The 15167-nt window shown below is 49.3% G+C and overlaps 2 protein-coding genes and 1 pseudogene across 5 annotated transcripts; 1 reads left to right on the forward strand and 2 right to left on the reverse strand.

The window, feature by feature from the left end:
- Positions 1–169: 169 nt before the first annotated feature.
- Positions 170–2744, reverse strand: LOC144712204 (putative receptor-like protein kinase At5g24010 pseudogene; annotated as a pseudogene).
- Positions 2745–7383: 4639 nt separating this feature from the next.
- Positions 7384–12187, forward strand: LOC144712285 (dentin sialophosphoprotein-like protein). 4 transcript variants are annotated; one of them, XM_078586518.1, is made up of 5 exons: positions 7384–8048; positions 9065–9127; positions 9214–9543; positions 9641–11391; positions 11469–12187. In XM_078586518.1, exons 2-5 carry the CDS (start codon positions 9125–9127, stop codon positions 12031–12033), a joined length of 2649 nt encoding a protein of 882 aa, XP_078442644.1. In that variant the 5' UTR covers positions 7384–8048; positions 9065–9124; the 3' UTR covers positions 12034–12187. The 4 variants fall into 4 exon arrangements, with proteins under 4 accessions (XP_078442644.1, XP_078442646.1, XP_078442643.1 ...); XM_078586520.1 differs by having other exon boundaries at positions 9257–9543; XM_078586517.1 differs by having other exon boundaries at positions 7384–7596.
- A 2017-nt stretch (positions 12188–14204) lies between these two features.
- On the reverse strand, positions 14205–14744 carry LOC144712286 (brassinosteroid-responsive RING protein 1-like). Its single transcript, XM_078586521.1, has one exon. The coding sequence runs from the start codon at positions 14692–14694 to the stop codon at positions 14230–14232; it is 465 nt and encodes a 154-aa protein (XP_078442647.1). The 5' UTR covers positions 14695–14744; the 3' UTR covers positions 14205–14229.
- Positions 14745–15167: the final 423 nt, after the last annotated feature.

Genomic DNA, 15167 nt, shown 5'->3' on the forward strand with positions numbered 1-15167 from the left:
GTTATGCATTAGTACTAATTGAATGGCGGATTTGGGTTTGACGATCAACCATACCCTAAGAACAAACGGATTATAAAAATGTACTCCAAATCTATCACACAATTCAAGCCACTCTTTTTAAGAGCCCAGCGCTTTCTCAAGACTCTCTATCTCTTCGCTGCAAACCCACTTCAACAAACAATAAAAACAATACTAAGAAGGCGAATAACACCGACGATAATGACAATAATATCAGGCAAAGAAAGAGAGAAAGAAAGAAAGAATAATCGGGCAATCATCTCCCCTCGCGAGAGAAGAGCAGCGAGAAGGCGTCCCCGGCGGCGGAGTCGACCCGGCCGCCGGCGATGGCGGCGGCCTCGTCCTCCTCCGCCACCTCCCCCAGGCGGCGCTCCGCCATCACCGCCGCGAACGTGTCCTGCCCCGCCGCGCTATCCTCAAACGGCCGCCGCTCCGCCGCCGCCTCCCCCGACCTCTGCAACTGCAAACAGTACTCCAAGTTCCACAGCACGTCTCCAATGGCGGGTCTATCCTCGCCGTAGGGGGCCAAGCACCGCACCGCCGTCTCCGCGAACTTCCCCAGCGACGCCGCGCTGACCCCCGGCTCGGCCGCGAGCCGCCGGTCCACGACCCGGCCCAGCTCCCCGCGCCGCTGGCACGCCACCGCCCACTCCGCCAGGTTCAGCTCCTCCCCGGCCCGCTCTGGCTCGATCACCGCCCGCCCGCACAGCGCCTCCAGCAGCACCACCCCGAACGAGTACACGTCCGACTTATCGGTCAGCTGCTGGGTCCGAAAATACTCCGGATCCATGTACCCGAAACTCCCCTTCACGGCAGTACTCACGTGGGTGACCCCCGGGTCCGGCCCGACCCGGGACAATCCGAAATCCGATACCTTCGCCACCATCTCCCCGTCTAGCAGTATGTTCGAGGTCTTCAAGTCGCGGTGGATTATCGGCCTGGCGTCGCCGGTGTGGAGGTAGTGAACCCCGCGCGCCGCGCCGATGCAGATCTCCAGCCGCCGCGCCCACGGTGGCGCCGCCGCGGCGCCGCTGTGGAGCAGCTCTTTCAGCGTCCCCCCCGCCATGAACTCGTACACGAGTATCATCTCTCCTCCCTCGTCGCAGTACCCGACCAACGAGACCAGGTGGCGATGGCGGATCTTGGAGAGAAGAAGAACCTCGGCTTGGAACTCCGGGTAGCCCTGAGAGGACCCGGCGGTGGCTCGCTTCACCGCGACCGCGGTCCCGTCGGCGAGCGTCCCCCGGTACACCTTCCCGAACCCCCCCGAGCCCACCTCGAGCCCCTCGTCGAACCCGTTCGTCGCCGCCCGGACCTGCTCCAGCGGGATGACCAGCCCCACCGACTCGCCGCCGGCGCCGCCGGTCGTGGTCGACATCGGCCACCAGTCCGCCGCCGGGGGCGTGATCCGGCGGCGGCGGCGCCGCCGGAGGAGGAGGAAGGCGGCGGCGGAGAGGAGGAGGACGGCGGCGGCGGCGGTGGCGCCGCCGATGACGGCGGCGGAGGAGGAGGGGCCTTTGGAGGAGGAGGATGACGGGACGGAGCCGTTGACGAGTTTAAAGATTTCGAGGGCGTTGAGGATGGCGTCGGCGGCGGCGGGGGAGCTGCGCTGGGAGCGGCCGACGGTGACGAGCATGGCGCCGGAGGGGGCGGCGGGGATGACGGACTGGACGTAGAACGGGACGAGGGGGACGTCGTTGACGAGGTCGGCGGGACGGAGGTCGCGGGAGAAGTCGTTGCCGTCGAGGTAGGCGTTGAAGAGGAGGTCGGAGGTGACGTTGGAGAGGACGTCGCAGAAGTGGAGGCGGACGAGGTGGACGGCGCCGCCGGCCACGGCGAGCCGCCACGTGATGTTGATCTGCGGGTCGGCGAGGCCGGCGCGGTTCATGTGGACGAGGGAGGCGTAGACGGCGGCGGGGGCGACCTCGGGGGTGGGCCCGGCGGCGCCGCCGGGGTAGGCCACGGCGGCGGAGGTGGCGAGCCGGGCGGCGACCGCCGGGGTCAGGAGGAAGCCGCCGTCGGGGACCCAGGTCCGCCACAGCGAGTCGTTGAAGGGGGTCACCAGCGGACCGCCCATGTTGACCCGGTGGACTGTCTCCAGCGCCTGGGCCGGGCCCAGCCCGGACCAGCGGCCGTCGCCGCGGAGGAGCTCCGCCGGCGCGGAGAAGACCTCCGCCGCGCTGAGGAACGCCGGGGACGGCGGCGCCGCCGCCGCGATGGTGACCGTTAGGGCGGCGCCGCCGGGGCCGAGGAAGAATTCCTTGATCGCGCCGCCGGCCGGCGGGGAGAAGCGGTCCAGGAGGAGGACGCCGCCGGCGGAGACGCGGATCGCGGAATAGAGGAGGTCGCCGAAGGGGAAGAAGTGGAGGCGGAGGACCGTAACCCCGGCGGCGGAGATCGGGATCTCGTAGGAGAAGGAGGAGGAGGTCACGCGGGCGGTGCGGTAGAGGGCGGCGGGGCCGCCGCCGGAGGCGGCGGCGGAGTCGCCGGAAATCGCGGCGGCGGAGTCGGGGAGGAAGGCGCGGCCGTCGTCCGGCGGCGTGGCGGAGTCGGTCGAGCCGCAGTTGAGGAGGACGTTCGTGGCCGGCTCGAAGGCCGCGGCGGCGAGCCGGAGGAGGACGAGAATCGCCGCCGCGGACACGGCGGAGAGGCGGCGGCGCCGCCGGGATCCCATCGGAGAAGAAGATAAGAGCGACGATCGATCGATTGGTTGATTGATTGATGAATTGATCGATGGGGTCTTCTTTAATCGCGTCGGCAGGGAAAAATGGACGGTGATCCCTGCGCCGCCCGCCGATGATCGGAAGTCAACTCCAAGCGGCGAGACTCGCACGTGCGGACAGCTGGGCTTGTTCCCCCTCGCCGCCTGGTCAACGCCGAATCTCGTTGACCGGAAGGGACTCAACGAGGAGACCGGTCAAAATTGAGTGTTTTGTGTGCTGTTATTTTCGGCCGCGGAATAATTCATAGAAAATTGGAGATGAGATATTTTGGGGATATCTTCTGGTTTCGGTATACGGATCCGAATATCTGATATAGATTTCCCGAATTTCTGATATCTGATATAGACTAATACAATGATCTGAGTATGGCGTCCATTTTTAGTCTCTCTCTCTCTCTCTAAACTTCACAAACTCACCTCTCTCTCGCTCTCTCTCTCTCTCTCTCTCTCTCTCTCTCTCTCTCTCTCTCTCTCTCTCTCTCTCTCTCTCTCTCTCTCTCTCTCTCTCTCTCTCTCTCTCCCTCTCTCTCTCTCTCTCTCTCTCTCTCTCTCTCTCTCTCTCTCTCTCTCTCTCTCTCTCTCTCTCTCTCTCTCTCTCTCTCTCTCTCTGTCTATCTCTCTCTAATCCTCACAAACTCACTCTCTATCTTAGTGTCTATCTCTCTCTAATCGTCACAAACTCACCTCTCTCTCTCTCTTAGTTATGTCTCTCTCTAATCCTCAAAAAATCATTCTCTCTCTCTCTCTTACTGTCTATCTCTCTAATCCTCACAAATTCATTCTCTCTCTCTCTCTTAGTGTCTACCTCTGTCTAATCCTCACAAACTCATTCTCTCTCTCTTAGTGTCTATCTCTCTCTAATCGTCACAAACTCACCTCTCTCTCTCTTAGTGTATGGCTCTCTCTAATCCTCACAAACTCATTCTCTTAGTGTCTATCTCTCTCTAATCTTCACAAACTCAGTCTCTCTCTCTCTTACTGTCTATCTCTCTCTAATCGTCACAAACTCGCAGGGAGTCAACGAGGGATAGACACAGCGAGAGAGTCTCGTTGGCCGCCTGCCTGGTCAACGCCGAATCTCGTTGACCGGAAGGGAGTCAACGAGGAAACCGGTCAAAATTGAGTGTTTTGTGTGTTGTTATTTCCGGCCGCGGAATAATTCATTAAGAATGTTTTCTGTGTTCATTCAACGCCGAGTAGAGAGAGATAGACACTAAGAAAGAGAGAGAATGAGTTTGTGAGGATTAGAGAGATATTTTGGGGGATATTTTTGGTTCGGTATCCGAATCCGAACATCTGATATATATTTCCCGAATATCTGATATTAGATTAATACAATGATCTGAATATTATGGACAATAGATATATCCATGTATGGGTAATATTTTAACTTCCCGATTATACTTTAGGATGGGTGTTTTGAGTGATTATAAGAAGAAGAACAACAATATGCCGTGAATGATTGTGACTTGATTTGTAGTTTTATGCCTTATTTTAATTATGGGCCCAGATACACGGGCAACCGGTTGCCCCAAAGGAATCTTGGGCAACCGGGACAAGTGGAAAAAAAACCACGTGTCTTGTAAGGATTGGGCGTGGAAGCCCGGGAACCCCCAAATACGCTCTCTCTGGAAGTTTTTGGGGGTTCCCGGGCAACCCGTAATCCCCTCTCTCTTCTAACTTTACTCTCTCTCTCTATCTCTCTCTTCCCGGCGAGCCTCCGGCGATACTCCGGCGAGCCGGTCGCCCAAGATTAAGAAGCAGCAGCACTTGGACAAGCTGGTGAAGGAGGCCGGCTCACTCGAGGAGGAGAACCGGCGCGTCGCGGCGCGAGCCGATGGGTGCGCTTGCCAAGCTGCCGGGCTCGAGCGGGAGAACGCCGGGCTGCGCCGGCGGCACTAGGAGTTGGCTCTGAGGCTGCGCCAGATGGACCGGGTTCTGCGCGCGGTTCAGGAGCTCAGCGGCGAAGCCATGGACATCGTAGAAGTGCCCGACCCTCTGCTTAACCCGTGGCAGCTGCCATGCGCTTCTCAGCCTATCGCCGCGTCTTCTCATCTATTGCCGCGGTTGCCCGCTCGTGTATTATCGCGTTCCTCGTCTTTTTGATCTTGTTTATGCGCTGGATGATGATGGGTTTCGATGATGGACGAGGAACTCTGGATTTTTTTTATTCTGTTTGGGGGTTCCCGGGCTTCCATGCCCAATCCTTGCAAGACACGTGGTTTTTTTTCCACGTGTCCCGGTTGCCCAAGATTCCTTTGGGGCAACCGGTTGCCCGTGTAGCAGGGTCCTTTAATTATTTGGTTTTACTTTTAATGATGGGAAAATATTCTCATCCGGTTCATACATGCCCGTGTCATAATCAATGCTTCGTTTATATAAATACATCCACGACTTTAACCCTGCACCTGCACCATAAAAAGATGCATTGCAAAAAAAAAAGAGTACTTTTTGTACTTCAACGTGTGTAAGAAAAAATTGAGTTGTGTTCCACGATGATAGTAAGTTCAAATAAGATGATAGTTCAAAAGAGTATCTGATAATATGGGAACTTATAATTTTTTTAGGCTTAGATTAACATGTCTTTAGTAGTTGAGCGCTCTAATTTCACCTGGAAAATGAAAATTTTTGATATGAATGTCTGAATAAAAATATGCAATTTATTCATATGAAATGAATTGTTTTAGATGGGAAGTGTGGTAAACCAGTTTTACAGGAACCAAATGGTTGAAAGGGAATTAACATGAAATTAAATTCATTTAAATATCACTCGAATCAAAAAACTTTGAGTCACTAACACGTAGAAAAAGGGCATTAGATACCAATTTTATGCTATTTACAGTGAAAATCATGGTTATAATTTGACTATATATTATATACAAGTTAAAAACCTTATTGACACAACGAAACATGTCAACATTTGTCGTTGATGTCTAATTCCCAAGGGTTTTTTGTTACCACATGGCCAAATATTGAAGCTTCAATTACTAGTTTCATTAGTGCGCCGCCCTGTTTTTAGGTTGAAGGAACAATGCCAAATCTTTTTAACAAAATAACTCACACCTTGCAATGAATTAACGTTTTCGAAATGTTGTCATGAATACATAATGAATAATGTTTGAAAGTTGGGTGGATTGCCTGGCAAGGATTGTTGGTCAAGTAGTGGAGATGTTGATTGCATGTAAATATCAGTAATCAACATATTAGCACATATTTAAAGATGGGTCAACTCAGATTTGGCTTATTATGAATAAATCGAGTCAACTAATTTGACCCAGTTTTTAGGGAACTTTTGGGAAATTCTCCAACTCAGGAGCCTGCTCTTTAAACTGATCCTATAGCTAGTTTGCTGGCCCCATTATCCACTTGTGTGATCCTCATACATGCTCCATTTATCTGATAGATCTAAAATACATTAAAAATGCACTTTAAATTGCCACTTGGAAAGTGTTTTCCACGTGAAATAGATGCTAATAACTTGCAGAATATCATAGAGTTTCTAGAAAAACAATTACAATGCAGGGAAAATTCCACATGAATACTTAACATCGTTTTCAAATAAGTTCTTATTATAAATTATGAAACCATATTTTATACATTAAGGGATAAACCTGTAAGAAATATATGATAAGATAGATAATTTCTGCTACTGCAAACATCACTCGCAAGCTTATTTTAATCGAAACATATAAATACAGAACATATAAAATTTACAATAACTTGGGAAGCACAATTCAAACAAAATGCCAAAAAAAATTTCTTCCAACTTCCATTGCAATGCTTGAAAGTTCAGAGCCATATTCATCTTTGTATTTGATGCAACCCTGTAAGAGAGCAAAACATTCATGCAACTGTTTATAAACCCATTGTTCCTAACTATAATTAGAAGCATGCATAGTGAATCAATATCATCTATAGTAGAGCAATTTTTTTTGAAAAGTGAATCAATATCACCTATATTAGAGCAGTTTCTTTGGTTAGGTTAGACTATCAAAATAAAAGAGGCATCAACATCATTTGGTTATTTCATACAGTTTTTAAAATGGGATTTACATTGCCTTGAGAAAAATTGTTTAGACTATTGATATGATACTCCTCCCTTTTGCCATCATCAATACGCCACCCATGATAAGTCAAACATTAGTATACACAAAGAAAGCAAAGATAAATACAAAATATATTTTATTCATATGCTTATCCACCTAACATTCTTCCACCACACAAGGAGGGCCCTCATGGTGGGCCCAGAACTGCTCCTCATCGCGAGGAGATCTCATCCGTCCATTTCGGGTCAGAAAATGGACGGTCCTCATTCGCGGAACATTCTTCGAGATAGGGATCGATTCACACGAACGGCCAGATCTCATCGCGCGGTTCTGGAAATAGATTGGACGGCCAGGATGAAAAGGCGGGCCCCAAGAGATCCCCTCTTTATGACGGATTTGATTGGATACGGATCCTTATCAGGCTGGAGGAAGCCCATTAGATGGACGGCAGATATCCCTTTGAGGACCATAAGAGGAACGGGTTAAAACGCGCCAGGTAAGCGTGGTATTTCTTGTAAATTCAGCGAATCAGGAGGGCAAGGTCGAGTCAAAGAGGTATAAATACGCTTCGAGAAGAGGGGGAAGGACCGTGTGGCTCGTAAGAACAGGGGGGATTTGCAGCGCGGCTGAAGGGGGAAGAAGGCAGGAGCTGGATTTGGCAGAGTTCTAGGTTGGATCGATCGTGATTCGAAGGATTAGGCAGTGGATGATCGCAGGTTTGGAGGCTATTAGGTCGGATCGATCGCGATTTGTGTGATTTAGGTCGTGATTTGATTCGGGAAGGGGGCGATTGAAGTTTTCTATAAACAGGTACCGAAATACCTAGTTTGCGATTTGTTGTGCGTTTTCCGGTTGTTTTTCCTTCGGGATCTGTTTGTCGGAGGGGCTGCGAGGAAGGCATGGGATGCGGGGCAGGGTTCTGCTGGTTAGGTCGCGATGCCGGATCTCCAAGATCTCATCTTTTTGATGTTGGTTGTATCTGGAATGGTGTGCTGGAGGAGGGAAGGGGGAAGACGGATGGTGGTTGACAGGATCTCTCTGGAGTTTATAAGCTTTTGTCAGATTCTTCGCCTAGGGTTTCCTGATCCCCGTTGAAGATCCGCAGGAGGTTTGCTTCAAGGAGAAAAAAGTGATTTTTGGTAACCAAATCCGGGGATGCTCCATGCATGAGGGTGCTCTCAAGGATTCGGCCTTAATGGTGGTTAAGGAAGAGAAACCTCTGTCTCTACTTCCTAGATTTGTGTTTGGAAATAAATTTCCAGGTTCGAGAATCTTTCTTCGTTTTACCTGTCGAACTCCATATCTGGGATCCATCTGTTTATTTGCTGTTAGGATGTGCCGAAGATTCTCTTAGAAACCTGTCGCCCAAGTCTCGAGGAAGTGAAGAAAGTGTTCCCGTCTGACTATCTTCATACACATCGTGATCTTTTTTTTCTTGAATCGGGTCAGCAACGGCGCTGAGAAATTTCTGAGACTTCCTTTTGAAGTTAAACCGTGTTCATTCTCTGAAACGCCAGAACAGTGGAAAAGAGATAATTTTTTTTGCCAGTGTAAGGGCATCCAGGAATTCATAAATATTCTTGTGTGTTGTACGTGGATCTGCCTCTTCTTCTTAAAACGATTAAATCACTTGATAAATGATGGATCAACGAGATTGGGTGGCCCCTTCTACTGCAGAACCATTGCCTTGTCTTCCCTGCGCTTTAACCCTCTTTTGGTGCGATTAAGAACACATATAGCCTCTTTTGTTGCGAATTTCTTGAAAATTTCTTCTAGTTGAAGGGTATCAACGTCTCGTTCTGGCCTTTAGTTTTTGGTCTTAGAACTTATTCTTCTGGCCCAAAGGGAATTTCCTTTGGTGGCGAAATCTGAATGTTTTGACACTTGCTTCTTATTGTCCCCCCCTGTCCCCTCTCGGTCATCTACTGGCTGCATTGTTTGCTGTTGATGACGAGAATCGTTATCGTCATACAAAAACCATCATCGTCGTTGTCTATTTTGTTCTTTATCTTCGTCATCCTCTTTCAGATGAATGAAGATGACGATCTTATTATCATCTCTCTTCATATGGACGAGGTTAATAAAAGGTCGACGATGAAAGGTGTTGACAAGACGAAATCGTCTTATTCATTTTCATTCCTCATCCTGACAATGATGGATGGCAGGAATGACGACCACTTGTCATTGCTTTCTCGGCATCTTCATCAGTGTTTGTAAATTTCTTCTAATATTCAAACAATGATTCATATTTTTTTAATCATGCTTTTTTCCGTCGCAGATTGTAGATCAAAGGTTTAAAGCTGAAGTTCCTTCTTGTTGCCATGAAGCCTCATCGGCTATGGTTTGTTTTCTGCTCTTTTTATATTTTCAATTCATCAGTGAGTCTGTGTCAAGTGCCATTATCGATGATTTAATTAAATTTCACAGAATCATCTGTGTGGTTGTAATGGAGTATCGGGCTCTATTTCAGAGCTTTTGAAGTTTCAGAAGACTTCAAATTTATGCAAGATCTGTGGCATCAAACCTGGAAACATGATTAGCAGCTTGGGTTTAGAGGTCTCTGGGCTTATTGATCCTCATTTAAATTGGAAGACGGCATCAAAGACTAAACCGAGAGCCGGAAGGCGTGCGAGAACATCCTTCGCTGGCATCATTGATGGGAAACCGTCGACAAAGCCTGGGGCAGAGAGTCGGAAAAATCCCGTTAGAGCAGAGACAATGATAACCAATGAAATGGCAGTCGCCGAGTCTGAGAAGGTGCATTCTTTTTCTCATGTTATACAATTTTATTTGTTTTTTTTCAAAATCTCCTTAATCATTATCGTGTCTCATGTATGGGTTCTAATTCCTGTAGGTTGGTGTGGCCATCCTGGGACAGAGATTTGGCGATGTTGTTCTTGAGAGCATCCCTATCAAGAAAAGGAGATTTCTGATCAGATCTCCATCTCCACCGCCACCATCGCCACCGCCACCACCGCCTTGCCCGGCCATCAGAGAGAAAACTGAGCAGAATTCATCAAAGGCCCGCAGACCAATTGCCTCATCGGCTAACATCAATGGCCCTTCAACTGGTATAAAGAGAAAGTTTGGGGATTGCGTGGATTTCTCTGGAATCTCTATCTTGGCGGCCGCAGCGTGTGGCACTGTCACACTCGATTCCGAGCTACCCCCGACAGATAAAAGCGGAGCCCAAGCTACGACTACTACGGAGTGTGATGGAACTAACACTGAGAGCACTTCTAATCTGACTGAAGATTCGCTGAGCTCTTTGCTGGTAATCACTAATAACAATTCCTCCGGGGAGAGTGTTTGGGGCCGAGGAATGTCGTCCCGAGACGACAGGCTCCATTGGGACCTGAACAAGGAGATGGAAGCCTGGAAATATCCCAGCCATGACGAAGAGAAGTTGCCAAAAGTTGAGGATTCCGTCCCGATTGGGGGCAACTCTGAGTCCGCAGGGTTTTCTCCCGTCAGCGGCGCCAAGGCTATTGATCAAAACCACTCAGACGGTGAGTCGAGGTCCGAGAGCACGACAGCAAGCCAGTTGGAGAAGACTGATTTTTGCGGGGCCAGTAATACCAATCTTCCCTTTATCCTTCCAATTATATCCCATGTTCCTCGAGGACTAGAGAACACTGACGCAACTGCAGAAGAGGATGGCAAATCTCGGTCCCCGGGCATAATGACGACATCCCAGGAAGAGAAGAATAGTGACTTGTGCTTGGCCACAAATGCTGATCTGCTCCATAACGTTCCGTTTTCTTCTGATGTCATCAAAGGCATAGAGAAGAACACCGAGCTGGCTGTGGAAGGAAAGTCTTCGTCCCGGCACGAGGATGGCGAGTCTTGGTCTCAGGCCACTCCAGCAGACCAGGCAGGGAGGACGATTCATTCGGGCAGGGATTGCCATGCTGATTTTTTTCGTGTCATTCCGACGGTATCTAATGACTCCAAAGGGATGGAAAAGACTAGCAAGCGGGACGTGGAAGAGTCCTCGGCCCTGTACAAGGATGATGAATCTCGTTTCCAGGGCAAACAAGCAGCACAGGCAGAGAAGAGTAACGGTGTTTGCAGAGGTGGACATGCTGATCTTCTCTGTATCGTTTCAAATACTTCTCATATTCCCCAAGGGACAGAGAAGAAGACTGAGGCGGCTGCAGAAGAGGAGTCCTCGTCCCAGTACGAGGATGGCGAGTTCAGGGAGTCAATCATCCATGGCTGGGGAATCAACGACTGCGAGGAGGGCGAGACAGAAGAATGTGTCGACTACGGCTCTGATGATATCGGGGAAGAAGAGGCCCCGACGGATTTCCCTGCTCCGCCGCCGGACTGCGAGCCAAATTCCGACGTCGAAGCTTCTGGATGGAGAATGGAGAAGAGCTGCCCGAACTCCGGGAATTCCTCCGTCGGTGTGACGGAGACAGACAAGGAGGAGATGGTGGCAGCGCCGATCAGCCGCAGGGTCCGATTATCCGGTTGGGACCGTCTCCCCGGAGACGGCAGCGGGCAGGAGCCGGCATCCGGGTCTGCTCTCCGCCGTCTGAATCTATCATCTGACCCGGCCCGAGACCGGCCCCACGATCGAGCTTACTTCCATCGGAACAGGTCTGATCTTCTATCCAGTTTTCTCTCCTTTTTGTTATTTTCTGGTTTTGTTTCTCAGATTTGGTGGGGTGTGGCAGGCAAAATTTGGAGATGGGGAGATCAGTCCGGAGGGAGCGCTTCTTTCCCCGGGACGCCGCGGCAGCATCCATAGCCAAGGTGGAGAGCAACGGCTTCGTCGTTGCCCCTGACGGCACGATCCTGGGGGCGCCCCCGCCGGTCACGGAGTTCCCCCCTCAGAGGTTTCGCTCGGAGATTCGGCAGCACCGGCAGCCCCGTGGCGGCAGTCCTTTCTACCGCCGTGACAGGAGCTTCTCGCCGGCGTGGAGGTCGCCATCACCGTCTCGGTCGCCGCAAGCCTGGCGGCGGCGTCGGTCGCGGTCGCCGGACGAACCACGACAGGGCAGGCCCCGGGCTTTGGCTCCCCCGCCGCGGTGGGCCGTGCAGCGGAGCCTGGACGGCGCTAACCGGAGGTGGCCCAACAAGTTCTTCTACCGGCCCGGGCCGGTGGACCGGTACCAGGAGGAGGATTTTGGCCGCAATGGCGGCGCTGCCCGGTTCAGGTTTGGGTTCCGGCACGAGGAGAAGGACAAGACGCCGTATTTCAGACCAGACTTCAGCCCTCGGAGACGACGCCACCCCTGATATGGCTCATTGTTCCAGCTCTCTTTTGGCGGGTAAGTTTAGAGCCTTTCCAGTTAAATTAGCTTAATCCTAGCAAAAAATCATTTGGGTAGGGCTTTTCCACAGAGTTATCTTAATTAATCTCGGGAAGAAAATCACTATTTTCTCCATTAAATCAGCTCAACGATGAGGAAAATCCAACCGGGTCGAGTTCTTATAGGTTAAATTAGCATAATCCTTGCCAAAATTCGTTTGGCCAGATTTCTTTCCACGAAGTTAACATTAACATTATCTCCATTAAATCAACTGGGACAATCCTAATGTGGATTACTGTTCAGTCGCTCGTTTTAAGTTCAATTTGCATGATCCTAAGGTACTAAGTTTATCTGATCAACCGGAGAAGAAGGTCAATATACTTTTCTCCATCAAATCAGATTTAACCAGGGGAAGAAATTAATTTTGATCGATACTGATACGGCCTACTGATCGATCACTGTTTTTCGTTTCAAGTAACATAATCCTAACAAACAGTCATCCTGCCAGAACTTTCCCCACAAAGTTAATTCAATCAACACGGGAAGAAGATCAGTATACTTTTCTCTATTAAATAAGCTCAACGAGGGGGAAAAGATCAACTGGGTCGATCCTAATTTCTCTGATCTCTCTTTGTCAGTTCAATTAGCATAGTTCTAACAAACAATCATCCGGCCAGAACTTTCCCCACAAAGTTAACTCAATCAACACGGGATGAAGATCAATATACTTTTCTCTATTAAATCAGCTCAACGAGGGGGGAAAGATCAACTGGGCTGATCCTAATTTCTTTGATCTCTATTGTCAGTTCAATTAGCATAATTCTAACAATCAAATCAACCTGGGAAGAAGATCAATATATTTTTCTCCATTAAATCGGCATTAATAGGGGGGAAAAAATCAATTGGGTCGATCCTGATCTCTCTAATTATTCTCTTTGTCCGTTCAATTAGCATAATATTATTACAAACTCATCTGGCCAAAACTTTTCCACAAAGTTAACTCAATCAACCAGGGAAGAAGATCAATATACTTTTCTCCAGTAACTCAGCGTAACGAGGGGGAAAAAATCAATTGCGTCGATTATGATTTCTCTGATCTCTTTGTCAGTTCAGTTAGCATAATCCTAGCAACTTTTTCCACACAATTATCAACATGGGAAGAAGATCAATATACTTTTCTCGATTAAATCTGCTCAACGAGACGAAAAAATTAACTGCGTCGATCCTGATTTCGCTGATATCTCTTTGTCAGTTCAATTACCATAATCCTAGCATTTTTTTCCACAATTATTAACCTGGGAAGAAGACCAATACACTTTTCTCCATAAAATCAGCTCAACGAGAGGAAAAAATCAACTGGGTAGATCCTGATTTCCCCGATCTCTCTTTGTCAGTTCAATTAGCACAATCCTAGCAAATTTTTCCAAAAAATTATCAACCCGGGAGGAAGATCAACAAACTTTTCTCAATTAAATCAGCTCAACCAGAGGAAAAAACAACTGGGTCGATCCTGATTTCTCCGATCTCTCTTTGTCAGTTCAATTAACATAATCCTAGCAACTATTTCCACAAAATTATCAACCCGGGAAGAAGATCAACACAACTTTCTTCATTAAATCAGCTCAACGAGAGGAAAAATCAACTTGGTTGACCCTGATTTCTCTGACCTCTCTGTCAGTTCAATTAGCATAATTCTATCATAAACTCATATGGCAAGAACTTTCCCGCAAAGTTAACTCAATTACTCTGGAAATAAGACCACTATACTTTTCTCCATTAAATCAGCTCAACGAGAGGAAAAAATCAACTGGGTCGATCCCGATTTCTTCGATCTCTCTTTATCAGTTCAATTAGCACAATCCTAGCAACTACTTCAACAAAAAATTATCAACACACCTTTCTCCATTAAATCAGCTCAACGAGAGGAAAAAATCAACTGGGTCGATCCCGATTTCTCCGATCTCTCTTTCTCAGTTCAATTAGCACAATCGTAGCAACTATTTCCACAAAATTATCAACCCGGGAATAAGATCACTATACTTTTCTCCATTAAATCAGCTCAACGAGAGGAAAAAATCAACTGGGTCGATCCCGATTTCTCCGATCTCTCTTTCTCAGTTCAATTAGCAGAATCCTAGCCACTATTTCCACAAGAACTATCAACACACCTTTCTCCATTAATTCAGCTCAACGAGGGGAGAAAATCAACCGGGTCGGAGAGAGGGAACCCAGAACGGACCTCGGCCGGGCCGGCTCGGACCAGCGGCGCGCGGCATAGCGGGCAGGTCCGCCGGTCTTGCTCCGCCCACCGCTCCAGGCAGCCGCGGTGGAACACGTGGCGGCAGTTCATTGGCCGTCGCACCTCGTCCTCCGCCTCCATCTCGTGTAAGCAAACCGCGCAAGCCTCCGGCACCGCCCACCCTTCCGCCGCCAGATCCTCCGCCGTCGCCACCGCCAACATCTCTCTCACCGCCGCCACCGCCGCCGCCGCCCGGGCGGCGCTACGGGCCGGCCGCGGCGGCGGAGCGGCGGCGCTCGCCGGCTCCCAAGCCCGACCCAATACTCGCCTGATCTGACCCATGAAAAAAACTAAGTAAAGAAGAATTTTTGGTAGCATCAGCTCCGAGTAGCCAACTGGAAAACCCATCAGCCCTCTTCTTCCCCCTTCTTTCCTCTTCTTCGTCTTATTCAGTTCTTCCTCACCTGGGTGCTTTAATAGGGGCTGCCCAGCTCTGAATTCTGTGCTCAATGAAAATTGCCCTTTTGTCCTCCCCAAGAGTAGAGTCTTGTTTTTCACCCTTGATCTGTTTATTTTTGCCCAAGAGGGATAAATTTTGGGCTAATGTCTCCTCTTAAAAGAAGTGGGATTTATGGCAATTCAGCTGCTTATTAGAGCTGCCCAGTTCTGAATTCTGTGCTAAACTAAAATTGCCCTTTTGTCCTCCCCAAGAGAAGAGTTTTGTTTTTCACCCTTGATCTATTTATGTTTGCCCAAGAGGGAAAAATTTTGGGTCAATGTCTCATCTTAAAAGAAGTGGGATTTTGTCTTTGGTGGTATTGGAGAGGTGTTTATGAGAAAAAGTTCTATCTTAGACAATTGTGCTGTTTAATAGGGCTGCC

Source organism: Wolffia australiana, chromosome 14 (assembly GCF_029677425.1).
Source record: "Wolffia australiana isolate 7733 chromosome 14, ASM2967742v1".
In the NCBI taxonomy this organism is placed as follows: domain Eukaryota; kingdom Viridiplantae; phylum Streptophyta; class Magnoliopsida; order Alismatales; family Araceae; genus Wolffia; species Wolffia australiana.